Source organism: Mustela erminea, chromosome 7, assembly GCF_009829155.1.
Source record: "Mustela erminea isolate mMusErm1 chromosome 7, mMusErm1.Pri, whole genome shotgun sequence".
Classification (NCBI taxonomy): Eukaryota; Metazoa; Chordata; class Mammalia; order Carnivora; family Mustelidae; genus Mustela; species Mustela erminea.
In genome coordinates this window covers 799,486-824,720 of record NC_045620.1, presented here as the reverse complement: position 1 = coordinate 824,720, position 25,235 = coordinate 799,486, and the positions used below count along the sequence as shown (strand labels likewise).

Sequence of the window (25,235 nt, the reverse complement as noted above, 5' to 3'; positions counted from 1 at the left end):
TTCTGGAGGAGTGACAAGTCTCGGCCTGGGAGGGGCGGGGGCGGGTGACGAGGGCGGGAGCCGGGAGGGCGGGGGTTCTTCACCGGTTTCTGTGGATTTGTTTAATCCCACGCCATTCGCCGTTCGCAGGCTTTTACGGAAGGAAGAGCAGGGGGAGGGGGGTCTCAGCCCACGTCCCGCCCCCAAGAAGACACCTGACCTGTCTCCAAGTTGCCGGCCCGTGGCGAGAGGGGCCTTTGTGCGCGGGGAAGCTGCTGCCTGGAACCCGGAGCCCTGAGCCGCCCTGAGCCCTGAAGCGCCCGGCTGCACCGCCTCCCTGCGCCCTTCACTCCCAGCCGGGGAGCTGGCAAATAAATCCACAAACACAAAATCTTGCGAGCCGGGGAGAAACTGCGGCGTGGGCAGCAGCGGAGAGCAGGTGCGGGGTGCCGCGGGGCTGGGGCAGGGAGAGGCTGCGCCCGCGTCTGCGGAGCCAACGGGAGCACAAACCCACACCGGGGCCTGGCAGCAGTAAGTTGACTTCTCTGAAACCTTCAGAGCCTCCAGTCCCATCAGGAAGGTCCCCACCAGGCGGGGGAAGAAGGGCGGGCAGGGTGGAGGCTGGGGGCGGCTTTCCTTTCCCACCCAGTACCCACTGGTCAGCTCCAGCCCCATACCCAGGGCAGCCCTTCCTCCCAGAGGGCCGGGGTGATATGTCGCTGGTTACAGGGAACTGGTTACTGGGAACCAAAGGGCCGAGCCTCGGTGCTCAGGACTCTGAAATGTAAAAATGGCAAGAGAAGCCCGCCAGCTGCGCAAAAATCTGGCCTTATCCAAGAGAAGGAGAGCAGCACCCCCACATCTGCCCTGCCCGCAGAGAGGCGGCGGACTGGCAGTGCAGGGCTCGGCCGGGGAAGGGAGGAGTGGTGACCCTCCCCGGGCCCAGGGGGAGCCAGCCTGTGGAAGAGGGGTCCCAAGGAGAATCTGGGTCCATACACCTGAGGAGCAGCGCCCCCCCACCGAATGTAAACAAGCTTCAGGGAGCTAGAAGCCGGAGCCGGCCTGGGCTCTTCCAGGAAGCCAAGGGTGGAGGGTGGCTGTCTGCCCTTGCCTCCTGCCTGGACCCCCACCTCTCATGGGCGAGGACGGAGAGAAACATCCAGAGGCACGCAGGAGAGGAGACTGGGCCAGGGTTCGGCTTCAACACCATGGACAGCGGACCCCCTGCAGCCGCCATAGGGGGATGGGCATCCTCACCATGCTGACACAGTCCCTGTGCTTAAAGTGCCAGCTGCTCTGTGTCTCCTGTCCTCCAGCCCACCAGTGAGTGTCCAGCCTGTGTCCGGCTGTGGCTGGGAGCTCCACAGGCTTGGGGCGCCTTCCTGAGTGTTGGGCTAGGGGGAGGTGAGCGTTCCCTTTTCCTGTGGATGAGTGTTGGGGGAGGGGGACATTACATGTCTCATGCTAGAGAGAAGGGCCATCCTGACCCTGCAGAGGACAAGGAATTGCGGCTCAGGCTCCGAGGGTCAGGCTGGAGCTGCACCAAAGGGGGAGGGGCACCCTGCTGGGTTGAGGATGGGGTGGGGGTTGGGGGCAGTGGCACTTCGAGTCCCAGCCCCCTTCCCAGTGGGCTCTTGGCTGCCCCTTCTGTGCTAGAGAGGGCCAAGAAGGAGGCAGGACTGTGAGCCCCAGGTGGGAGGTCGTGGGCTCCGATCTAAGGCAGATGGCCCAGGGCCAGGCTGGCCTGGAGGGCAGGAGAGAGGAGCAGAGGCCTGCTGGTCCGGCCTGGGCCTGTGGCTCCCTCACCGTCTGCACAGGAACAAAGGCCCATGGGGGAGGCCTGAGGTGGTGTGGCTTAGGGAGGCAAGAGTCCTTTGCCCCAGAGGAACGGACCAGGGCTCCAGCCAGAGGGCAGGCTGGGAGGTGTCGCCTGGGATTCCATGGTCCCCACTCAGGACACAGTGAGAGAGGAGCAGTGTTTGATGGGGGGAGGGCCTCTAGCTCCCTCCTCCACGTGAACACTTTGGAGGACCACACAACCGCCAGCACCGGCCCTCGGGCCCTCTGTCGGCAGGAGGCTGGAGGGGGCCCCCGGGGAGCACGGTTTGTGAGCTGAGGGTGGGGAGAGTGTGTTATGGGGCACAGGAGGAGCCTAGACTGCAGGGAGAGCCTGAGGGCGGAGGTGTGTCTGCGGGGCGGCTGGGGTGTGGGCCCGTGAGGCCTGGCGGCCGCTGTCACCGTGCGCCCGGAGGCGCTGGGGCTGCAGGAGGAGCGCTCGAGCGCGGGGGGCGGGGGAGGCGTTTCAGTGCGCAAACGTGTGGTCCGCAGGGCGCCGGGCACGGTCGAGGGCGCCCGAGGGCGGCGTCCGGGTGAGCGGAGGAGCGCGCGGGGCGGGACGCGGTGAGTGTGCGCGGGAGGCACGGGGCGCGCAGTGCGTGTGTGCGCGTGTGCGCGGCGCGCGTGCCCCGCAGTTCTCAAGGACACCTCGGGGAGGCGGCGGCGGAGCCGGTGTCCGGGTGACGTCACCGCGCGCCCCAGTATAATCGCCCGGTGCCCGAGCCGAGCGCGGATACGCGCGGAGGCAACTGCGGCGGCGGCGGGCGCGGGGACAGTCGCGCCCGGGCCGGCCTGGCCGAGCAGGAGCGAGGCGCCCACCGCGCTGACCCCACGGACCCTCGGCTCTCAGCGGGCCCGCGGCGCTCGTGGACTTGTCCGGCTCTCTTCGCGGCGTTCACACGCCCTCCTGCGCCCGGGGCAGCGCCGTGCGGGGCCGGCGGGCGCCGAGAAGGAGGCGGGAACGGGCGGCGCTGGGAGTGGAGGCGGCGGCGGCCGAGGAGCGGCAGGCGGCGGCAGCTCCCGCCCGGGACGGGTAACTGCGCTGGGGGCCGGCCGGGGCGGGCCTGGCCAGCGGCCTCTCCGGGTCCCCCGTCTCTCCGCCAACGGCTCGAGCGCCTTCTGCCCCGGCCCCGGCGCGCGGGGAGGACGAGTTGGCTGGGTTGAAAAAGACACTGGTGTTCATCTCCGAGCATCGAGATTCTTCCTTTGAACCGCATTCGTTGCGCGCTCGTGGGCCGGGCGGGGAGGGGCGCAGCAGGGGAGAACAGCTGGCGAGAACCCGTCGCTGCCCATCGGAGCGGGCTCCGCACCTCTCGGCGGCCCGCGGGAGGCGCCGGGCGCGCACACGCTCGCTCACCGCCTCGGCTCCTGCTCCTCCTCGCCGAGGATCCGAGGGCTCCAGGCTTCGGGGACGCCCCCAGGGTGCTCGCTTGGGGCCCCCTCCCTGCTGCGGAAGGGAGAGAAGAGTGGGCTCCTCAGAGTTGGGGGCGGATCCGGGCTGGAGTCCGAGGAAGCACCGTCGGCGTGGCGCAGCGCCCCGCCCCGCCCGCCCCGCGCGCCCCGCGCGCCCCGCGCCGAAGACGCCGGAGCTTTCGCGGCCTTGGGGCGAGGACCCCACGCGAGCCGGAGCCGCGGCCCCGACCCGGCCCGGCCGCCCGCCGCTGCCTGAGGGCCCCTCTGCGTGTTCACAGCGGACCTTGATTTAATGTCTATACAATTAAGGCACGCGGTGAATGCCAAGAGAGGCGCCTCCGCCGCTCCTTTCTCATGGAAATGGCCCGCTAGCCCGGCCAGCGCGGTGCCCCTCCCGCGGGAGAAGGCAAGCCCGGCCCCCGGCGGCCCCTCGCGCCGCGGACAAATCCGGCGAACAATGCGCCCGCCCAGAGGGCGGCCCAGCTGCCGGGCCGGGGACCAGGCCGCGGGACACAAAGGGGCCCGCTTGCCTCGGGCGTCGCGGGGAGGGTGGGGATGAACGAAGGGAAGCCTGCGGTCCGGGCGGAACTGCGGCCACCCGGCCTCGGCCCCAGCCACGTGCGTCCCCAGCACGGGGCCCCGAAAGGCCCGCAGCGGGCAGCGGGGTGTCCGAGGAAGAGCTGAGGCCGGGAGACAAAGAGAGGGTCCGCAGGGAGCGGCGTAGTGGGGGCTGGGGGCGGGCGCGGGGGGAGCGCCAGCGTGCCAGGACCCGGCTGTCGGGGGCTAGGGGGGCTCGGCCTGGGGAGGTCTGGCCACCAAGGAGCAGGTTGGGGCGCTGTCCGCGGTCCTGGCGGTGGGCTGCCCCCCCCCCCCCCCCCCCCCGGACAGAAGCGTCAGGGGCGTGGGGCCAACTGTGTCCCAAAGGCCACTCGCCCCAACTGCGGCCCCGCTGGGCAGTTGCCATGGCAACGAGGGAGGGGGTGGGGTGGGGTCTGAGGTCACTGCAAAGTCTGTCCTTCCTCAGTCGTCGGCGGGGTGGGGGCGGCCCTCACTCATCTCCCGGAACTGCCTCCCAGCCTGGGGGTGGGGGCGACTCCAAAAGGGATGGGGGAGGGGAGGCGCGTCTACACCTGCGTCCAGGCTCCAAACCAGGAGGACAGGTGTACCCACCGGACCGCATCCCTCCGAAAACCTCGCTCTGGACCATGCGGGACTTGGGCACGTGAGGCTCCGCAGCCGAGGGGGAGGGTGGCAAGTCCCTCCCCCACCATCTGCAGCCGCAGTGACACCCACTCAGGTTTGCTGCAGGCATTTTTTTTTCGGTCCTCAGGAGCCAGCGCCACCTGCTGGTGCCCTGGCAAGCGGTCTGTGTGGGCTCCTCCTGCCTCCACCCGCCGGGCTCCCCATCTCTGCCAGCACCTCTGGTCACTCAGCTGCCTCTGCCTCGGGGCAGACAACCCCTTCCTCTCTGCACGTCCCCAGCCCAGACTTCGCAGCTGTGCAGGCTTTCCTCCTAAAGCCTGGGCAGGGGCTTTGGTCTCCCCAAATCTTCCTCCAGCAGGGTCCTGGAAACCAGCACAAAAGGGACCACATAGGTTTCAGGGTGTGGCCCCTCACCCTCCACCCCCTCCTCTGGCTGCAGGGCAGGACACCTGCCTCCCCAGCTCTTTATCTGCTCAAACATCCAACCTGTCCCTGAGACGCATGCTGCAGGCACAAGAAGCAGTCAGGGGACCCCATCTTCCCACCTCCGACCGAGTCAGGGTCACTGCAGAGGCCAAGGACAGAGTCTTCTCATCTTCTGCCCCTCACCCCCCTGGAAAACAAGGAAGCAGTACGGTGGCCCCAGCAAGCTTCAGCCTGACGGTCATGCGGCAGAGCTGACCCCCAGCACTGATCCTGCACTTGGTGGCCCCTTCTCCTTCCTTGCCCTGAAGAGGGTGCAGATAGCACCCCCAAAGATGCTTCTAGGCTGGAGGGGACCCAGGGTCAGTCCAGGACAGCACTGAAGGTACAAGGGGTGCAGCCCCGGGTCTGGGCGTCCCTGCTGAGCATGAAAGACGTGTAGCCCTTGTCTTGTCTGGGCTTCCTCTTGGGGCTGCTCAGAATGTTCCTGGACAGAAGAGTGGATGCTCCTTCCCAGGGAAGGTGGCCCCTGCATCCCTGGCTCTCTGGACCAAAGATGAGGCCGGGCTTTATGCTTCCTACTGCTCTTCCTGGGGACTTGCCTCCTGACCGGAGTTAGCCAGATGGGGAGGAGGAGGACACCTAGAGCTGAGGGACAGCCCTTTCCCCCATGGTCTATCAGTCTCTGCTGCAGGTCCCCCAGGAAGAAGTTGGGGAGCTCTGTCCTAGAACCTTCCTGCACAGGAGTCATAGAGCAACGGCAGCCCAGCCCCTGGATGGGTCCAAGGTCTGCAGGGATCTCGGGGCCAGGGGGGCCGTGTGCAGGGGACCAGAGCCTAGACTTGGAGGGCTGAGCCCAAAGCCCACACTCTGCACCTAGCTCAGCGCCGTCTGTGCTCAGCCTCCCTCCTGCTCACACAGGGGCTCACATACACCCATACTCCAGAGGAAGCACTGGACCCCCTGACTAGTGCTAACTGCCCCCAAGCAGCCAGCAAACAGGGTCCCCCCATGCAGGTGCTGGGGAGTCACCCTAGGGGACAGCAAGCTTGGATGAGTGCTCAGAACACCCCAAGACCCGGCTAGGCACCAAACTGGGGTCCAGCTCAGGGCTCCCCAGCAGGTGGCCACCTCCCAGTGTGGGGCCAGTGAGGAAGACGTGAGCAGATGGCAAGGGAACCCTCCCCCAATTTGGCCTGCCAAGGCTCTAGCCCTGTGAGATGACATCCCCACTGTGAACCAGACCTAATAAACACCATGCTGCCCACCCCAGCCCCCTCCCCAGGTGTCCCCTCTGGACTTCCCAGCACCAGCCCACTCACAGGGTAGCCAAAGAGGGAGGCACTGCAGGGCCAGACAGAGTGGCTGCTTCCCCCACACTTGGGTTCCCTTGGCCCTGCTCTGGCCTCGCCTCCTCGGTAGGGCCCCCTCGAGGCCAGGCCCCAGGCAGGCCCCTGGCTGCGGCACATTGGGAGCTGGGCGCTCTGGGCTGTTTGCCTGGAAGCCTGGACACTTAGTGGATGATCCCATGGAGTGCAGGCCCTCAGCAGCCCTGTCTCCATCTCTGGGCTCCCAGTAGCCGGGTGGCGCAGGGTGAAGGGTAGCGATGTCTGGGGGGCGGTAAGAGTCTGGAAAACAGGGTGAAGCGTTGCTTCCCCTCAGAGCACTTGCATAAGCCATCCTGGCTCCCTTGTGGGGGGTCAGCAGCCGCCAAGATAAGAATGGCCCCAGAGATGAACATGCACCTGCCCTTCCCAGGCCTGCACACTTACTTCTGCCGGCCGGGCTGATCCCCAAACCCTCACCACCCAGGGCACTTGCAGCAGGAAGGCAGGGGTAGGAATCCCCCCCCACCCCCTCCCCGTGTGAGGCAGCGGGCACCAGAAATGACTCAAAAGAGGCCCTTCTACGAGCCATTCCTATGGCTTCTCTGATGGCGGTGGGGCCCGCTAAGCGCGGAGGGCAGCCAGGTCGAGGGACTGCACAGGAGGGGAAAGGACAGCCCCTCCAGAAGACAAGGTTCTGCGTGCAGGGGTGCTGAGTCCCATCTCAGGAGCTCGGCTACACTCAGCAGATCCTTTCCAGCCACCCCGAGACAACTGTGGGCCCCACAGCCTCTCCCTTCCCCACTCCCCAGTCCGGGGCCCCCGCGGCCTCCCAGCAAGGCTAGACTTCAGAGTCACTACTGGCCAGAAGTGTATGCCAGGAGCTCCAGACGCTTGCGAGGGCACCTGAGCCATCCTGCAAACCCTTCCGTTGAGCCCCTCAGGCTAGGACCGACACCTGCGTACAACCCCAGGGAAGTCCGGCCCTGGGGATAGAGTCCGCACACCACGGCCATGAATGACCAGCAAGAACAGGCTTGGGACGCTCCTGGCCCTGGGCTGTGACCTGTCATGGCTCAAAAAGTGCGCAGTCCTCACTCCGCAGCAGGCACCGTCTTGCAGGCCTGCCCACACACCAGCTCAGGCGGAATCTCCAAGCACAGTCAGATTCCGGTGCCCGTGGAGACCTGGATCTGTCACTGCACCTCCTGCAAGGGCCGGGGCGCCGGACGTGAGGGCCTCCCGCAGGCTTCTGGACCTGGACAGGGCCCAGAGGGACCCCGGGCACTGCATGGAGAGCAGCGGCCAGCCCCAAAGGCCACCTTCCTGTGACAGCAGAGGCAGCCTCTCGCAGGTGGGAGATTGCCCCTTGCATGGCACCTCAGACCGGGGGAGGAGGGACACCCAGGCCCGCACAAGGGAAGGCCTCTCTGCAGCTGGAAGCTTCATTCATCCAACATTTCTGAACCTCTCCTAGGGACCAGGTGCCTCCAAGATCTGGGACCCTGATGGGCAGAGGGTAACATGGGCTCCTGCACTCCTCCCAGGAACCCGGATGGAGCGGAGCCTGGGACAGAGTGGGAGCATCTTGATGACCGGAGACAGGAGGGTGGGCCCCCCACAGCCATCACACATGAGCAGTCTCGGGCCTCACCCAGTTATTTCATCGCCCGTGCCTCTGTTTCCTCATCTGTGGCTGGAGAGTGAGCTCGGATGTGGCCGCTCAGTAAATGTAAGCAGCCATCACCACCACCACCACCACCACCACCATCTTCATCAAACTCACAAGGTGAGGCCATTAGAACCCCCTCTGGCCGGTCCTGTTTTTAGTTCCCTGCAGCAGTGGGGGCAGGTGAGCACAAGGGCGAGGCTGTAAACCACTGTAACTGCCACCGAAAGGTCACTCGGAAAACCCATGTGCTCCTAGAAGGGTGGCCGCCTGCTGAGGATGCAGGACAGCCAGTGACAGGACGGAGACGAGAGCTGAGCGCACGGAGACCACTGGGCGTGCGGGGCTCAGGTCCGCGACCTCACACGAGGACAGCTGTCCTCACACCACAGAGGCCCCCGGCCGGCCGTGCCCGAGCAGCCCCAGACCCAGCGAACCCTTGAGCAACTTCCAATGTCCTTTCCTCACAATCTGCCACAATGTCAGGAAAGAGCCCTGTCCTGGCACCCATACTGCACCTCCCCAAACCACTTCACACCCAGGAAAGTGCAGAACCCCCCAGGGGCGAGCAGGTTTTGCTTCCTGGTTTAGAAGTCTTGGTGGCCATCCTTCTCGGAGCCCATCTGCTCAGAGATTGGAGATGGTGTCCTAAGAGCCCACAGAAAGGCCTGCTTCCAGCTAAATCCCACTTTCCTGCTGTACAAAGAACGCAGGAGGTGCTCTGCCCCAGCAGCTGGGCGGAGGGGCAGGCAGAACTCCCCCCCCACCCGCAAAGGGCCCGTTTGTCTGGCGTCATTACCATCTTTACAACTGAGAGTTGCCGTTACCAGGGCCGTGTACACGTGTGTGTGTATGCATAGCCGTGAGTGTGCACATGTTCATGCATGTGGCATGTGTGGCGACACTTATGTGCACAGTTACGTGTTTCTATGCCCACGTGTGTGTGTGCACCTGTGTGTCTATACGTGTGCTGGTGTGTGTGCGCACCCAGAACACAGAAGAACCAGCAGCCTTGCTAGGCCCCTGGACTCCCTGCCCATCGCCTTTGCCCATGCCCTAATGGGAAGGCTCTCCTACTCACCTCACCTGCTCCCCAAATCCCTCTTGAGACCCCAACTTGACATTTATCTTCTGGAGGCTTCCCTGACAATCCGAGGACAGGCATCAAGACCCCGTGTTCCCAGGGCACAGGCCCTTTCAGCATTTCCTCCTACCTTCCCAGCTGGGGTCTTTCACCGCCACGAGGGCTAGGGACCGGCCAAGCGAGGCAGACCAGAACCCTTGCACCGTCCCAGGCTGCGCAAAGCCCACCTTTCTCTCCAGGCAGGTCCCGCCCTCCAGGCCAGGTGGGGCCTCCCCCCCCCATCCTGGTGTCCACTAGGCGGCATTCCTCTTCGGCCAGTAAAACCGTGGACGCAGCGAAGAGCAGAAGCAGCTCTGCACCAGGAGTCCCCAGATGGCCGGGCCCCGACTCCTGGCTCTCAGGGGCAGAGACAGACAGGGACAGGACACTGTTCTGGGTCCCAGCGAGCAGCTTGTGCACAGCCCTCCAGCTGTGGCCTCCTCACCTGCTGCGCTGACCACGTCCCTCTCGGACCACGACCCGGTGCCCTTGCCCACTCCTGACCTCTTGCTGCAGGTGCTTAGTCGCCCGCCGCTCCCCAGCTGCACTCATACACCCCCACCCCCAAGCCCCCAGGTACGGGCTCAGCCGCTCTGCCCCACAAGCTCCCCTACCCATCCCTGCCGGGGAGACCACAGACTTCCGGCCCCCCTGCCCCGGGGCGCTGAGCAGTTCACAGCCCTGGCTCCTCCTGCATCCTGGTCTGCTCCAGGAAGACCTCCCAGCCAAGCACCCACCCACACTGCCCCCCTTCTTCCTCTGGCATTCCTGCAGCAGCAGCCGCCCTTGGCTCACTCTGACACTCTGTGGTCCCTGGAAGCGGCTCGTCCCCCAGCTGGCCCAGTGGTCCTCGGTGGCAAGGGACCATGTCACCAACCTCTGTTCCCTGGAAGGTCACTGATGACTAGAGCCCCAGGGGCTGAGTCCCAGTTTCCAGTGACATTAGGGCTTCAGGGGGAGGGGACGGAAGAGCAAGAAGGCACAGACCGACGCCGTGTGGTGACAGGATTCAGGTGCCTGCGCCACGCATCAGTCCAGGGGAGAGGGGAGATGTGCAGAGGGTGCCATTCGGCCAGCCATAAGGGAGGAACCACAGGCACTGTCCCCCCGGCCTTGGTGGGACTGTCGCAGGACTCAGGCACGAAGCACAGCACTTCATCCTCCCAGGGCGGCAGGAGAACCGCACCTGCACCACGCCCAGACAGAAGGCAGGGAGCCGTCATCCCGCCCACACCGCATCCCCGAAACCCACGGTGGGGCTGCAGAGGACAGCCGTCCCTGGGGACACCACTCAGATGACGGCTCCCGCGAGCCGGGGCTCAGTGCCAGCTAGGGCATGCCTGCAGTTAACCACCCTCCGCCCGCAGGAAGGGCTCTGTAGTGCTGCCAGCTGCCCGGGAAGCAGCAGCCTTTTGCGTGCCCAGGTGGAAAGGAAGGAGGCATGCTCCTGGCATCAGCACTCCGGCAGACCAGCCCTGGGACCCCTGGCACCTATCTCTGCCAGCAGGTGCCCCCCTCTCTCCGTAACGGTCCCCAGGCTAAACCCGCATTCACTTCCAGAGGTCAGCCAGGCAGGGCTTCCCTGGCCAGAGACGCACTCCCAGTGCACTGGACCTGGGACAGCCATCGCCCGCTGCCCGTGACCTCCTACGTCTGCAGAGGCCGCCGCCGAGGGACCAGCCACGCAAGGTGCACTGCAAGGGTTGGAAGGCACCCTAGGGCCTCCCCATCAGGCCGGCAAGGTTGTGCGTGTGGGGTGTCCTCTTCCAGAGCAGGGGGTGGGGGGGCAGTGGGGTGCCAACCTCAAGGCTTTGTCCAGACACAGCGTAAGAGCCTGGCCCCAAAAGCTTCCTCCGCGCCCCAGAGTGGTGCAGGACACTGTCGCGTTAATGACCAAACTAGGGTTAGACGGAGCCCAAGTGAGTCACAGCTGCCACACTCAAGAGCCTGACGAGCTGTGGTCAAAGCCACACTGGAGTGCGTGGGTGCTAGACCCACTGCAGACCTCCAACAGTGCCCCAAATGTGCACACACGCACACCCTGCAAACACACCTGCACACACCGCACATACACGCACCCACATACGTGCATACACACCTGCACCCCTGTACCTCTGGATATACACATACAACACACCTGCACACCCACATCCACATACAGACCCCCCACACACACGCACACGCACACTCACAGGAAGCACAGGATCAAGGAAACGGGGCGAAACGCCAATGAGCAAATCCGGTCAAAGGCCGGGCACCATCCTTGCTCCTAGGACTCTTCTGTAAACCGGTCGTTACTCCAAATAAAAAGTCTGAAAACAAGAAACGCAGCCCCAGCTCCTCCGCCCACACTCAGCGGGCCAGGCCTGCGGCACGGGAGCCGCCGCTTGGCAGGAAAGCCCTCTCCCAGGGGCATGGCCCGTGGGTGTTTGTGTCAACCTTGCATGGGACACCACAGCTCCAGGGCACCCTGTCCGTCATGTCCGCCTCCAGCTGACAGCCCAATCTTGGACAGCCCAAGTCTGCCTGGAGGCCTCAGAGCCGGCAGGAAGGGGACGAGGAGCTGGGGTCGCCGCACCAGGGGCCCTCGGCACGTGCCCCCGTGAGCCTTGAGCTCCATCCAGCTGTTGGCAGAGGTTGGTCACTCTGACTCAGGGCAGACTGTACTCTTGGAGGGGGCCACAAACTGCCCAGGAGATCCAGAGTGTGGCCTCGCAAGGCCTCGAGAACTTGCTCTGAGACGTCCCTTGTGCCCTGAGCTGCCAGCAGGCCAGGGCACCTCGCAGGTCACTCCCAGAGCTGCCCTCCAGGAAGGTCACTTCACAGGGCACAGCTCAAGCCTGTTACTGGCTCTTCTCGTGCAAGGGCAGGTGATGCATGGGGGAGGAGACCCCATCTGTGTGCAGGGCTGACCCCGCCCCCCGCCCCGGTCCAGGGAGCACTGAAGCCTGTGCCTGGCTGCCAGGGAAGGAGGAATCCAAACAGTCACTTCCCGGTGAGCGCCACTACTGTCACACCTTCACCCAGACTCTCTTCCAGGGGCTGGGCGGGGGGAGGCTTTCCGGTAAACAAAGATGGACTCTGAGACAGGCCACTGGGTGTTCCCAACTGAAAAAAGAATCCCCCCTCATCCACGGAATTACAGTAAAAATGTCATGGAGGACAGCTGTTCAAATACCTTTTCTAACACATTGGTTTGAGGGAAAAAACCCGAACACTCCGATCTTAACTGCAAGCTGACCGACAGGTGATGGGGCACAGAGAACAGGCAGGGGGAGCCCAGGGAGGAGGGGGACAAAGTTCATCTGCGCAACCGCTGTGCGGGCCCCAGGACCCTGCCAACGCCCACCGCGCTCGCCGACTCGGGCCCAACAAGGACCCCCCTCCCTGCCCACAACCAGGAAACAAAGCTAGTGACCTGCCTTCCTCTTGCCCGAGTGAGAGGAGTGCCTCGATCTCAGGCCCTGAGGCACCAGGCAGCACAGGACCCCAGCCGGAGGAGCCCCCAGCCGGAGGAGCCCCCAGCCGGAGGAGCCCCCAGCAGGCAGGTCTAGCCGGCACCCTCCAGGACTCCCTCTTATCAGCTAAATGCCCAGACAGAAGAGCCACCTGTGCGTGTGCCTTTGGGTAAAAAGTAGAGCTGACCTGATTGGCCTTAGGGGGCAAATGCTCCTGCCACACAGCCCTTTATAAGCAAAACCTGTCCTGCTTAGACCTGCAAGCGTCCCTACAACCCTCCCCCGCCACGACACACACTCTCTCCTTCCTCGGATGTGGTTTCCTCTCCCGAGAGCCAGCGTGGGAGGCAGCCCCTGACTTCTGCTCCCAGGGGCCAGCCTGGCCAGCAGGGTTTGGAGGGAGCCTCCCGACTAGGTGACATGTAAAGAACTGATCTCATTAGACCAACAGGAGTGGCCATCCCAGCCTCTGCTCCTTGGGGATGAACATCTGGCCCGTGACAGCCCTGGACCCTCTGTTGCTTCGCCCCCCGCTGAAGGCGGGGACACTACTTCGCCAGTCAGCTCGGCTAGGGACCGCCTAACCTTTAACGGAGTTGGACGGTCAAGCCCACGGAAGAAAAGAGCCCCCAAGGTCTGATGTGCACTTTCCAAGACAAAGTCCGAGAAGTCCTTCTGAGCAAACAGAGCTGCACTGCTACGGGCAGAACACTCACCAGCTGGGGAGCGTGAAACCTCCGGCTCCACCTGCCAGGGAGCCAGGCTGGACGTCCTGTGCTCGCGCGCCACGCCCTCACGCGGACCACCGTGTCCCCGCGGGGCGCACCCGTGGGAGCCCACGAGAAAGCGCTCCGCGGTGCCGCTCACGCCCGTGTCCTTACTCCCATCTCAAACTTCTAAACTCTTGAGGTTTGTGCACCTGTAAATTTTACCACAATAAAACAAATTAAGAATTAAACTTCCTTTTTTAAAAAAAGAGAAGATTTTATTTGAAAGAGAGACAGAGATAGCGAGAGAGAGCATGAGTGGGGCGGAGAGGGGGAAGCAGACTCTCCGCCGAGCGGGGAGACCGACGCGGGGCCTGACCCCAGGCCCCGGAACCCGACCTGAGCCGAAGGCAGACGTACGCTCAGGCAGACCGACGAGCCACCCAGGCAGCCCAAGCACTCAACTTCCCGACGCGGGAGCGGACTCGGGAGTGCGCTGGGGTCCGCACGGGCGAGCGGGGGGCGGACGGTCAGTGCTGGCATCCAGCGCACGGAGGACGCTCACAGACCTCCCGCAACTCGGCTTGTGCCTGGAAAGGCTCGCAGTGCGCCGAGGGGCTACAAACTCTGAGTGAGAACTGGACCTTCAAGAGGCTCCCGGCTGGCTCGGCCCACGGGGCACGCAACAAGTAATCTCAGGGTCCTGAGTTCAAGCCCCATGCTGGGCTGGAGAAAATCGAAAAAAAACAAAGAAAGAAAGAAAAAGGAAGAAGAAACAGAGAAAAACGTTCCTCTGAACTCCCCCACAGAGCACAGCGCAGGTGAGTGAGGTCAGGATGGTGTTCGCTTTCCGGAGACGACGGGCTCCCTGCCGCAGACCAGAGACCAGCGTCACCCACGCGACCGAGCGAGACCTCGCCCGTCGGGTGGGGGTGAAGAACCACAGGACAGCAGACTTGCTAAATAGGTATTGTTTATTAAGGCTTGTATTCTCCAGAGGAAAGTTATCCGACGTTGTCCGTGACTCCGTGCGGCCGGCAACAGCTCGGAGTGCCGGGTTCTCAATACAAGTCTAAACAATACGGCTTACGCTTCGACCGAGAGGGTCTTTTGGAGTAAATAGGTTCCAGAAGGTATCTGCTCTCCAACAGTCGGATCCCCTCCGGCGGGCGGGCGCAGACTGTGCCAGAACGACGGGCGTGAGCACCGTTTTCGTGCTCCAAGTCAGACTCTGGGCGGCAGCGAGCTCTTCAGGGTCCCTCATTACACTACACAGAACAGCAAATTCAATTCCTCAAAGGATTTTTGTTTGCTTTTTTTAAACCCCACCACAGCACCAGCTATCCCAGCAGCTCCTACGTGTGAAGCTCGGCCTCGTGGGCAAACTCAGGAGGGCACCGGGATCGCAGGTGCAGAGCGGGGGGCTGGGGCGGCCACACGCAGCTGAGCCGGCAGACCGCTGAGCCCGACCCTCCGCCAGCCGCCCCCTCCCCCTCCATCTGCCCCGCCGGGCCGAGGAGCCAGGAGGGGCCTGACACTCCGCGCCAACACAGCATGCTCACCGAATCTGAAAAACTCAAATCTATCTTTCTAAGTAGAAAAATCAAGTGGACAGACTAGCATTTCAGACAGACAATGGGTAATAAAAATGGCAAACCGGCCGGATGAAGTTGATTTCAGCGTTTTTGAAAAGTATTTTAACAGAACGCAGGAAAATGACAAAACAAGCCACGGTTTCTCGTGTTTGCTAGAAAGTAAGAAAGGTGACAAAGAAGTGCCTATAAAGACGTTAAACGACAGTGACTCTTCGGAGCAAGAACATAACTTCTGCCGAATGACAACAGGACCTTTGGGACGTTCTGCCGTGAAGGACGCTTGTGTTCCACGCCGGGTCTGACCGGTAAGCGGAAAACACACTCCTCTATCAGTGAGCTCTGTGATACTGTAACACATAGAAAAACACGAACGCACGCAGATCCATCGGGGCAAAAATAAAAGGCAAAGGCCGTGAAGACGCAACAAGTCGGGCCCTGCACAAGACGACAGCACCAAGCACGTGTTCCCTTCAACTTTTCCGGTCCAGTGTCAGAACACAGAAGCTGGCTCATCCTTACTGTTTGTTTCGATTCTGTCGTTCCTGCGGAAAGAACAAGAGTTTAACAAACTGCGTGAACCGGCCACAGACACTCCCTCAGAAACGAGGTCCCAGGCTGCCCGGCCCCGGACTGGCGCACCCCGCTGGCACCGGCCAGGCCACGGCAGCAGGGGGGACTGGGCCTCTGAGCGCCACCCACCCACGACGTCCGCCTGCTGCAGGCGAGGCCCCTCTGGACAGGCGCCCCCCACCAGGCACAGACCCACGTGGCCCCATGTCGGCCTGTCTGGCGTCCCACCCATAGGGTCAGAAGCCCCGTCGGCCCCTCCTCACGACGCTGCAAGTAAAATCAGCCTGAGACACGGACCCACGGGGCTGAGCAACAGCGCGCTGGCCGCAGTTCAAACCTCTCTCGAGCTCACTGGGGGATAGCTCGAAGCCGCAGGCAGGACCCCACGGACGAACTTAAGACTTCCTCTTCCCAAAACCCCCTCCCTAATGTACCTTTAGGACCCTCCAACTTTAAAACACAAACCGGGTGACGGACAGAAAGTTACCCCTAACCTCACACAACATCCGGAACCCAGTGAGCTTCGGGAAAAGACCCGAGGCGCCACAGGACCTAAGATAAACCACGGCCACCCGCGGCCACTGCCAGAAACCCACTAAGGGTCTTCAGCTTACTTCCAATGACTTCTGCCCTACCCCTGTCAAGTCAGCAGTTCAGCTGTTTTAGCTTGTGCCCGAAGAGTCAAACAGATTCTCACTAACGAAGAAATGACAAGCCCCTCTCTCCTCCACACCGAGGAAGGAGCGAGCACTCCCGTTCACGTCTTACCAGCCACGAGCCGCCGCGGCCAGTGCGGCCTCGGAAACTGCAGACGGCACGGGGAGTCCCGTCATCCACGCCCGGCACGGGGCTCCAGCTAGAACAGGCCGCAAACCCGTCTACTCTCAACGGACATTTAATTAAAAAAGCGATGTTTTAATAGCAGAAAAGCGTGACGAATCTGGGGACGAGCGCGCTCAGACAAACCGGCTTCACGAGGTGTGCTCCGCTGTCCTCACTCGCCCCACTGCTGAGCCAGGTCACGGGCCTCTGAGCCCTGTTCTCCTCCGACACCACAGAGGCTCTGCAGCGGCCTCCACCAGCCCCGGCTCAGGACGCTCCCCGTCACGGGGCGGGAGACAGAGCCGGCGTCCCCGCCCGCCGCCAGGCCTGCACTCCGGGCTCCCGGCGCGAACTCGCAGCTAGCAAACGCCCGCACTGCAGACCTTTCCAGCCCTGGCCCCTCCTTACCACCAGGACGCCGAGTTCAAGACTAAGACATGGGGTTTTCGAGGGAGAAGGAAGCAACAGCCTCCGGAGCAGCCCTTCCGGCCCACGGAGTACAGGGTCTGCAGCCCCCGCGGCTGGCCTACCCCGTGGCAAACACCGCTCCTGAGTGTCCCTGACAGAGGTGTGCACTGTGGTCCCAACCACGACGTCCTCTCAGACCGGGGAGGTCACATGGTGACACCCACATCCCCGTCACCGCTGGTGACCAGGCCTGGGACCCCGACTTTGAGCCCCAGCCCGGGGAAGCCAGACCCACCTTGCGCACCACCTCCTCCTCCTCCTGGCGCTTCTCATAGTGCGAAAAGTCGTCAAAGATGGAGGTCGTGTGCTTGTAGGAAGCGATGATCTTCAGCACTTGCTTGGCTTTTTCTAAGGGCACCTCCTGGGTGTCGCGGGAGTTGGTGACCGGCTTGTTGTCGTTGTTCTCCAGTCTGATGTGCCGGAGCTGGTTGTTGGGCACGTCCTTGACGAAAATCCACTTCACGTCAAACTTGCCCTTCCACTTGTCCTGAGCCCAGACCCCCGCGCTCGCGCCGTAGTCCACGGGCGACTTCATCTCCGCCAGCCCGCAGAAGTGCCCGCTGCCGTTGACGCTGAAGAGCAGGTACACGGGCGCCCTGCTGCCGGCGGCGCGGAAGGCCCCGTCCAGGCGCCTGTTGCCGTGCTCGGTGCTGCACCAGATCGAGTACTTGATGGAGCGGTGCACGTCGTCCTCTGAGTAGCTCTTGATGATGAACACGCGCCCGCTTTTGAGGTTCCAGTCGAACTCCTTCGGGTTGTAGCTGTGGGCGGCTTTTAGCTGCTCGAGAACAGGGTGCGACTCCGTGGCGGGGGCAGAGCTAGGCTGCGCGGTTCCAGCAGCGCCGCTGTCGCCGCCAGCCCCTCCGCTCTGCCCAAACGCCGCGCTTCTGTTGCGAGGGGCGACCCAGCGGGTTTGGGGCGGCAGCTGAGGGTTCGGATGCTGCGGCTGGGCCGACGGGGGAGGCTGGGTGGGAAGAGGCTGCGCAACCGGCTGGTGCTGGGGGGCGGGCTGGGGGGCGGGCTGGGGGGCCGGAGCCTTGGGCGCGGGCCCCTTGCTGTCCCACGTGCCGATGTCCATGTTGTGCTTTATCGGCGGAGGGGGCAGGGCGGCCCCAATCACAGGTCCACTTTTTGCTTTCATTTTCGGCTGTGGTTTTGCTGGCTTGCTGGCGATGGCAGCCCACGAGGTCGGCTTCGAGACCGGCATATTTACATTTGTGCCACCGTTGCCAGAAAGGACACCAGTCACCGCCACGCTGCTAACGACCGACCCGACAGTCTTGACGGCAGAGGTGGTGACATCCCCAATCTTCAGGCCCACCATGCCCTGCTCCAGGCTGTTCATTCCAGGGGCCTTGCTGAGAGTGTCGCCGTGAAAGCCCGTCTGCCCGTCCACAATCGTGCCGCCCAGAGAGCTCGGCGGGTAAGTGTAGCTGCTCCCGTATGCGGGGCTCTGCGCCTGCTGGCCCTGTGACCCACTTGTCCCCCAAGCTGAGAAAGCAGGATTTTCAGGGAAAAAATTAAACCTGTGCTGGTAGATGTTGTTCCCCAGGCCCCCGGGCTGCCCGAAAACAGCATCGTGCATGAAATGATGGTCTCCGTTGCTGAGCTGTCCGTAGGTGGTGAGGTACGGGATGGGAGGGTCTCCTCCAGTAGACCAGGGCGCCTCACTGAGCGAGTACGGGAACCCGATGGACGGTGGGTAAAAGCTGGACAGGTAAGGGTCCGCCATGGACGGGTAACTGTTACTCTGGGGAAACAAGCACAGGAAACGTTAGATCGCTCTGGAGACGCGCCCCGGTGGGGATTGCCTGCGTGGGCACCGCTGACTCTGGAGCACTGTCACTGCCGACAGGGAGGCCTAGAGCACCGACTGAGAACAAAGCCAGGACAGAGAGGCCTGGTGGCCACCTGTTCTGGGTCCAGGCGACGTGACCAGGCTCAGCCACTCTACCGTGGGCTGTCTGCGGCCCACTCAGGAACCCCCCTCTCCCCTCAAGGAGTGGACGGTTTAAACCTAAAGGAACCCAGAGAGAGGCACAAACCCATCCAACTGGCAATGATGCGGACCCGCACGCCAGCAGCACAGGCAGCACAGCAGGTGAAAATGGCTTCCAACGGGCAATGAGAGGTTCGAGCCACAGGACAAGCTGGGGTGCGCAGGGAGACTTGCCCCACAACCTGGTCGCAAGCCCTCGGACCGCTCAACGCACCCAAGCAGACCCGACCAGCGTGCGACACCCCACCCCCTCTTCTGAGTCCGGAGGGGTCTCACCATCTCACGGCCCCCCCCCGTCCTGGCCGGCGCCCTGGGCTCTCAGAGTGGCTCTGGCAGCTCCTTCGCCAGCTCCGTGTCCTGCCTGCTCTCTGAGCTGGAGAGCCCCTTGTCTCGAGCTCCAACCAAGCTGGAGTCCTGGACACAGGAAACACCTGTGCGGCAGCCGAACCACCCCTTGACGCAACAGGGACTCCTCTCGGAGTCTCCAAAAGCCGGCCCAAGGCACAGATTTATACCCGGGGTCAGCAGTTCTGACACGGCACCTTCTTGGGGAGATTCACTGGTGGTCTGGCCAGAACTGGACCTCCCAGGCCAGGCCACCGTTGGTGACTTAAATGGTTTCCTGAAGAGTGTTCGGGGTGGGGGGGAAGCTTCCTGCCCAAGGCAGCTGACCTAAGAGTGGGAAGGCTGTAAAGGAAAATCAGAGGAGGGGCAGCAGCACACTTCCTAGTCTGTGACCCCATCTTCTGACTGGTCCCCACCCTCCCCGCTTCCTTCCATCCCAAATACCAGAAGGTTCTACATGGAGATCGCTGGCCAAAGACCTCCTCCTCCAACCCCACACCAATCTTCAGGTGCGCAGACTTGCCGGCCCGGCTGGCATAAGGTGTCTGCTGCCACTCGGGTCCCAGGGACCCACTGAGGAGGGAGCTGGGCTCAGGCAGCCAGAGGGTGGGGGCTGGAGTACCAGACAAGCGAGCCCCTCTGCCTCCCTGCAGTGGCAATGTGGAGTGACTCAGCAGACCCCCCAGAGAACCCTATGGAGAACAGGCTGGGCCCCCAGCAGTCACGGCACAACACGTGACGGAGGTGACCCAGCCCCGTGGCTGCCAGCGAACCTGACGTTCCACTTGCTTACGAAGTGGACCTGAGATGTGACCTGAGATGTGACCCCCCTACTGACGGGGTCTCACCCCAGACCCATCCAGATGCAGCCCAGAACACCTGCTCCCGACAGACGTGCTGCCACCGGCCGCGGCTCAGCCTGGCTCGCTGACACCAAGCAAGCAACCTACTCTGCGCGGCACACCGGGGCTGCCCACGCGAAGTCTGGGCACCGGGGCTGCAGGTGCAGCACACACTCCAGGCTTCCCCTCAGCACGCCGGCCACGCAACACGTCTCTGCAAGCACAAGGTAAAAGCACCTCCCCGACCGATGTTCTCACACACGAGACCTCTCATCATAGCCTTTGGTAGAAGACACGACCTCAAAAAAGAGGCTGACACGTCTTCAGGGCAAAATCAAGCAACAGAAGGAAGGACACGGCCAAGTGCTGGGCACTTCGGGTGCCTCCTTGAGGCCCCGTCCAAAATAATAAACAAGAGGGGCCCTCCAGAAGTCCGTTAGCCCTATGTCATCTCCGCTAAAAAACCATAAAAGAAAATCATCTATTCTAAAATTCAAACTTTTCCACACTTAATAATAAGAGAACCACACTAAAAAGAAAGAAAGAAACTCGTTCTAAATGACCAAAACTGAAGCTTGAGTAAATTATGTAAACAGGGAAGGATCAAAGGGACCCGGGCACAGGGCATGCAGCTGAGGCCCAGCAGGTGCACGTGGCAGAGGCCCTACGGATGCCAGTCCAGCTGCGTGTGTCCCTGCACCAGAGGACCGTGGCTGCAGGCCCTCGCTGGTGGGGCTGTGTGCGTGGAGCACGGTTTGGCACAGAGGACGTCTGCCTCTGTCTCAGCTCAAGGCACATGGTTTTGAGCAAGGAGACAACAAGAAGTCCACGAAGATCCCCATGGGCTCTGCCAGTCGCACTCCGTGATGTCCCCACTGACTGGCTGGCATTGCTGGAGGCCATGGCACACAAGACCACACGCTCCTCACCGGTCCCTCCCATCACCCAAGCCTACCACAGAGCAAGCCACTGGCACGAACCACGGGGCTCATGGGCTTGTCCCGTGACGTGGGCCGCCGACAGGGCGTCCGTGTAGCCTGGCTTTGTGCGACTGGGTGAAACCCCCCAAAGCTGCCGGAAACCCTGGACGATAGCTGAGCACCATTTTCAAGACAAGTTTGTCTTCTACAAACCGAACACCTCTCCAGACCGGACAGACGCGCCAGGAAAAGCACTAAGGAGGCACCAAGTTAACCATGAGAGGACTTCTGAGAGCCGGTTCACCCAGGTCCACGAAGAGATGCGGACCGCACAGGACACCCTGACCCTGAAGCACCCCCACCAGCACTCAGGAGGTCCGCTCCGAGTGCAGAGCAGGCCTCCTGTGCAGGGCGGCCGGCCGGCACGGCCTCCCAGAAGAGCGCTCCAGGACGAGCGAAAGCAGCACCGAGCGACCAGCACTGAGGCTCCGAACAGCAGCGTTTACACAACGCCCCTAGAAAGCGGACACGTCCTTGGACGCTGGCGGCACAACTGAGTTGCTGAAAAAAACTACGGAAGTTTACCATTGCTCCTTTCTGTCCCTGTCCCACGTGACCAGACCAACAATGTGCTGACGACGGAGTACAACCTGAGCACAGTCCCAGCTGCCCTTAACTCCCACAGCGCTGCCCGGCCCCTCCCCCAGAATCCCACCCAGAGCCCCTCCCCCAGAACCCTACCCAGAGCCCCCTCCTCCACAATCCCACCAGAGCGCCTCCCCAGAACCCCACCAGAGCCCTTCCCCCAAAGCCCCCCACCCACAATGCCCACCCAGAGCCCCTCGGCTCCCCAGCGCCCTCCCTCCCTCTCCCTAAAACTGACTAGTGCATGCTCCACGGCACACAAGGGGACCCCGCGCTGCTACATCTATGCAGGAGGGTCCTGGGGGCAATCAGGAAGGAATAAAAGCGCAGCAGAAACAATGTCCCGAGACCTTCCTCTGGGAAAAATCACCCGCCCCAGGGACGCTTCTGTTCAGGGCATTCCAAGTTAAACCCCCTTACAGGCCTGCTCTGAACCACGCCCTACCATCCCATGTCTTACCACCTCAACACAAAAACAGAAAGGGCCTCCAACTTGCTACTGCAAACATCTGGGTTTAAGTAAACCACAAAGTGCTGGGGGCTGCCAGCTCTACGCATGGCCTTCACCGTGGTGGCCAGGCACGGGTGCACAGAAGAGCCCCTGGCAGAGCGGCACCCTTTACCCGTGTGCAGCCAGGCGTGCATCGACACCTCGCTGAAGACGAGCACAGTGCGGGGTACCGCACCCGGCCACCCACGCTACTTCTCTCCCTCGCTCGGCAGCATGCGCACCCCCGATCCAAGACCCGGCGGAGCAGCACGTGGGAGCTACCCTCGGCAGGGATCTTCACCAGCGGAGTCCCGGACTGGACGTGGCTCAATTCCCAGCAGCTCGTCTGCGAGGTGCCTCCCCACAGAAGGAAGGAATGACAAAGAAGCACAAAAGGAGCCCTTGCCATGTGCGGGGAGAGACACACCCCACCCCTCAGTGGGGAACCAAGCTCTGCCACAAACAGGTCCCACCACCGGGTAAACCAGGCCTGTCTGACCCCGTTTCTTCACCCGAAGAACAAGAGGACCAGGAGAATCAGGATCTCAGAGCTCTCCCGTGTTACCTGCTTCCCACACTCCTTCAGTGGGGTGTTTCCGGAAATCCATGCTCAGACAAGAACACAGATGTACTCCACAGCGATGTGCTGGTTAACCCTGCACCCTCACAGCCAGGACACACAGCGGCCGTCTCGAGGCGGTTCACGGCAGCGCGGGCCTACGATGGTCTTCGCACTGGCTTCCCCAGGGTGAAAGAGCTGAACCACCGTCCTGACGGAAAATCATCTGCCCCACTTCCAACGAAGGCTCCTCCCGAACAACATGAAAGCTCCTGCCTTCTACAAACCTCTCAAGTGTCTTTGAAACAACCCCCACTGCCTTTCTCTGGTTAAACAGAACACGCTACTGCCATGGTATTCAAATCACACACAAAAAAGTAAGGCACCAAAATAAAACAAGGTCATTTAACTGCCTGCCGTCACCTCCAGCAATACGTCACGTGTAGCACCTGGTCCTGCCCAGAGAAGGGGCGGGTTCTTAGGGGAGGTGGGGAGGCTCTATAAGGGTCTCCCGAGTGCCTTTGCTACTGATCTGCTCAATGCAACCAGGACATCGGTGCAGAGAAGTTCTAAGACACTTTAGACAAGAGCAGACGAGGAAAAAAAAGAGACAGAATAACCTTATTCCTCTGCAAAAAGAGGCAAAGCTTGGTTTTATTCTAAAGCAAACCCAGTATGTTTAAGAAGTGGTAGACATCGTGCTTAAACCTACACTCCAGCGAGCCCAGTGGCTTTAACCAGGGCAAGCCGGCCCCCAGGAGACATGCTGGGACATTCTCGGTTTTCCCGCAGCTGTGTGGGTATAGGGCAGTCGGTTACTAAAGGCATCGTGGGGCTGAAGGCCAGGAAGGCTGCTAAACATCCTGCAACACACACACCGCACCCCAAAGATGTTTCAGTCCAAAGCATCCGGAGTGCCGCGTGTCTAAGAAATCGGCAGCTGTGACCTCCCGGGGCCAACACAGCTACGGACTGGAGCTCCACGCAGCCCCATCGACCTGCCCCACGATCCTATGAGCAGTTACCACAGCCAGCGCCACAGAAAAGGTCCCTGAGGCACAGGGAAGGCACCTAAGGAACTGTCACGGAGTCAGTGGTGACGATTCGAACCCAAAGCCAAAGTCTGGCTCCACAGCTTGGTTCTTCGATGCTCTCCTACACCCCAGTTCTAATGCCCAGAGCTAGACTGGCTCACCAGAAAGTTCCAGAGAACTACGCACACCCCACTCCATCGAAAGCAGCGCGTCCCGGCGCCCCTGACACTGAGGCCGCCAGAAGTCCACCGGCGCACAGCCCCCATGGGTCACTGCTCCCTCCGGAGAGCACCGCAGCCCCATGTTTAGCTCCAGGCTATCGTCCGAGCGAGGCGTCGCAGTCTTTCCGGTACCTCATGGTGTGCTTCTCAGTTGTCAGGGTAACGAAGTCGGAAACGTAACACTAAAGGTGTGTTACAAAACTCAAGAAAAACTAAAACAGAAACGTGTTATTTAAAAAAAAAACTCACCTGATTTGACTGTCCAGAAAGGTAGGGCTCAAAGTCATTGTCATGGACCGGATCCTTCTGGTGCAAAGAACCATTTTGTACTAGAACGAGAAGTTGAAAAATATTATCTCTGAATTTTAAACAGTGACTTTTAAGCACAAAGATCCAAAGTACTAACGTCGATGCCCATCAATTCCTAGAAATTGCTCCCACTGCAAAGGAACACGATGGGTATCCCCGGGCGTCTACACAACTCATCCCAACGACGACGCACAACTTCAGCGATTTCCGTGTTTTCGGTAAAGACTTCATCCTAAGTCGAAAGAAGGCGACGAGACAGCGGTGCCGACACGCGCACCGCGAGAACCTGCAGCCGGTTCTGCTAAAGACGGTCTGGTCCGCGAAGACTACGGGGCCGAAGAGAGGTCGCTGCTTCCAAGGGCCCCTGCGTGCGCGGGACAGAGACCGCGGAACCCAGCGAGGACCCAGCTCCGGTCGCGGCTCCCCGCGCTTCCCGCGAGCTCAGCCACACAAGCAAAGCGACGAAGTACCTTAACGCGCGAGGCCCGCGTCTGGCTACACCCGAGAACACACCCTGCCCCGCAGACACGAAGGGTCACTTACGGGATCTCGCAGGGCGCTGGCGGCTTATCCGAAGCCACAACGTCCCAGCGCGAGCGGACACAGAGCCAGGCCCGCGGCCGCCGGGTGCCCAGCTGGCCGAGGGCTGACCGGGCGCCCCAGAGCCGCGCCGCGCCCGCAGCCCGGCCGCCCGCCCCTCCGCCCACTCCGCCCCACCCTCCTGCAGGGGGAGGCGCGAGGGGGTCGCCCTAACCGCCCGCTCACCGGCTCCTCCCGGGGAAGCCCCGTCGACCGTCCCCAGACGCGACGACCCGATTCCCGCTCCCGGAAGCACACGGAGCAAGTTCCCGGGTCCAGACGCCCTTCCCGGGCCTCTCCTCCCCGCGCGGGGTCCGCGCCCCCGCCCCGCCCGCCCCGCCGCCGCCGCCGCCGCCGCCGCAGGACCGGCCCCGCCCGCGCCGCCGCCGTACCTTTATTATCTTGTCCTTTCGCTCTCTGCGGCGCCGCGGGCCGGCGCGGGCGGGACCGGGGGAGAGGGAAACACCGAGTTACTCACGGGCGCCGTCCGGCGTGCGGCGCGCTCCGGCCCCACCGGGCGCGCGCTCCCCCGGCCCCGCGCCCCGGCCCCGGCCCCCGCGCCCCGGCCCCGGCCCCGCTACCTGGGGGTCCACGCTGGTGGCCGACATGCTTCATCAACAGCCCGGCGCGGCGCGGGGCCCGGGCGCCCGCCGGCTCGGGCCTCCCGCGAGGCCGGGCCCGTCACCCGCGCTCTCGCGGCC

The 25,235-nt window shown here is 62.6% G+C and overlaps 2 protein-coding genes across 4 annotated transcripts; both read right to left on the bottom strand.

The window, feature by feature from the left end:
* Positions 1-1,483: 1,483 nt before the first annotated feature.
* Positions 1,484-15,117, bottom strand: LOC116595830. Its single transcript, XM_032352614.1, has 3 exons — positions 15,108-15,117; positions 13,146-13,291; positions 1,484-3,262 (listed from the first exon to the last, which is right to left on the bottom strand). Exons 1-3 carry the CDS (start codon positions 15,115-15,117, stop codon positions 2,711-2,713), a joined length of 708 nt encoding a protein of 235 aa, XP_032208505.1. The 3' UTR covers positions 1,484-2,710.
* On the bottom strand, positions 14,093-25,235 carry YTHDF1 (YTH N6-methyladenosine RNA binding protein 1). 3 transcript variants are annotated; one of them, XM_032353542.1, is made up of 5 exons: positions 25,116-25,235; positions 24,927-24,951; positions 23,896-23,975; positions 16,827-18,341; positions 14,093-15,273 (listed from the first exon to the last, which is right to left on the bottom strand). In XM_032353542.1, exons 1-5 carry the CDS (start codon positions 25,140-25,142, stop codon positions 15,247-15,249), a joined length of 1,674 nt encoding a protein of 557 aa, XP_032209433.1. In that variant the 5' UTR covers positions 25,143-25,235; the 3' UTR covers positions 14,093-15,246. The 3 variants fall into 3 exon arrangements, with proteins under 3 accessions (XP_032209433.1, XP_032209434.1, XP_032209435.1); XM_032353543.1 differs by lacking the exon at positions 24,927-24,951 and having other exon boundaries at positions 25,116-25,234; XM_032353544.1 differs by lacking the exons at positions 23,896-23,975; positions 24,927-24,951; positions 25,116-25,235 and adding an exon at positions 23,587-23,886.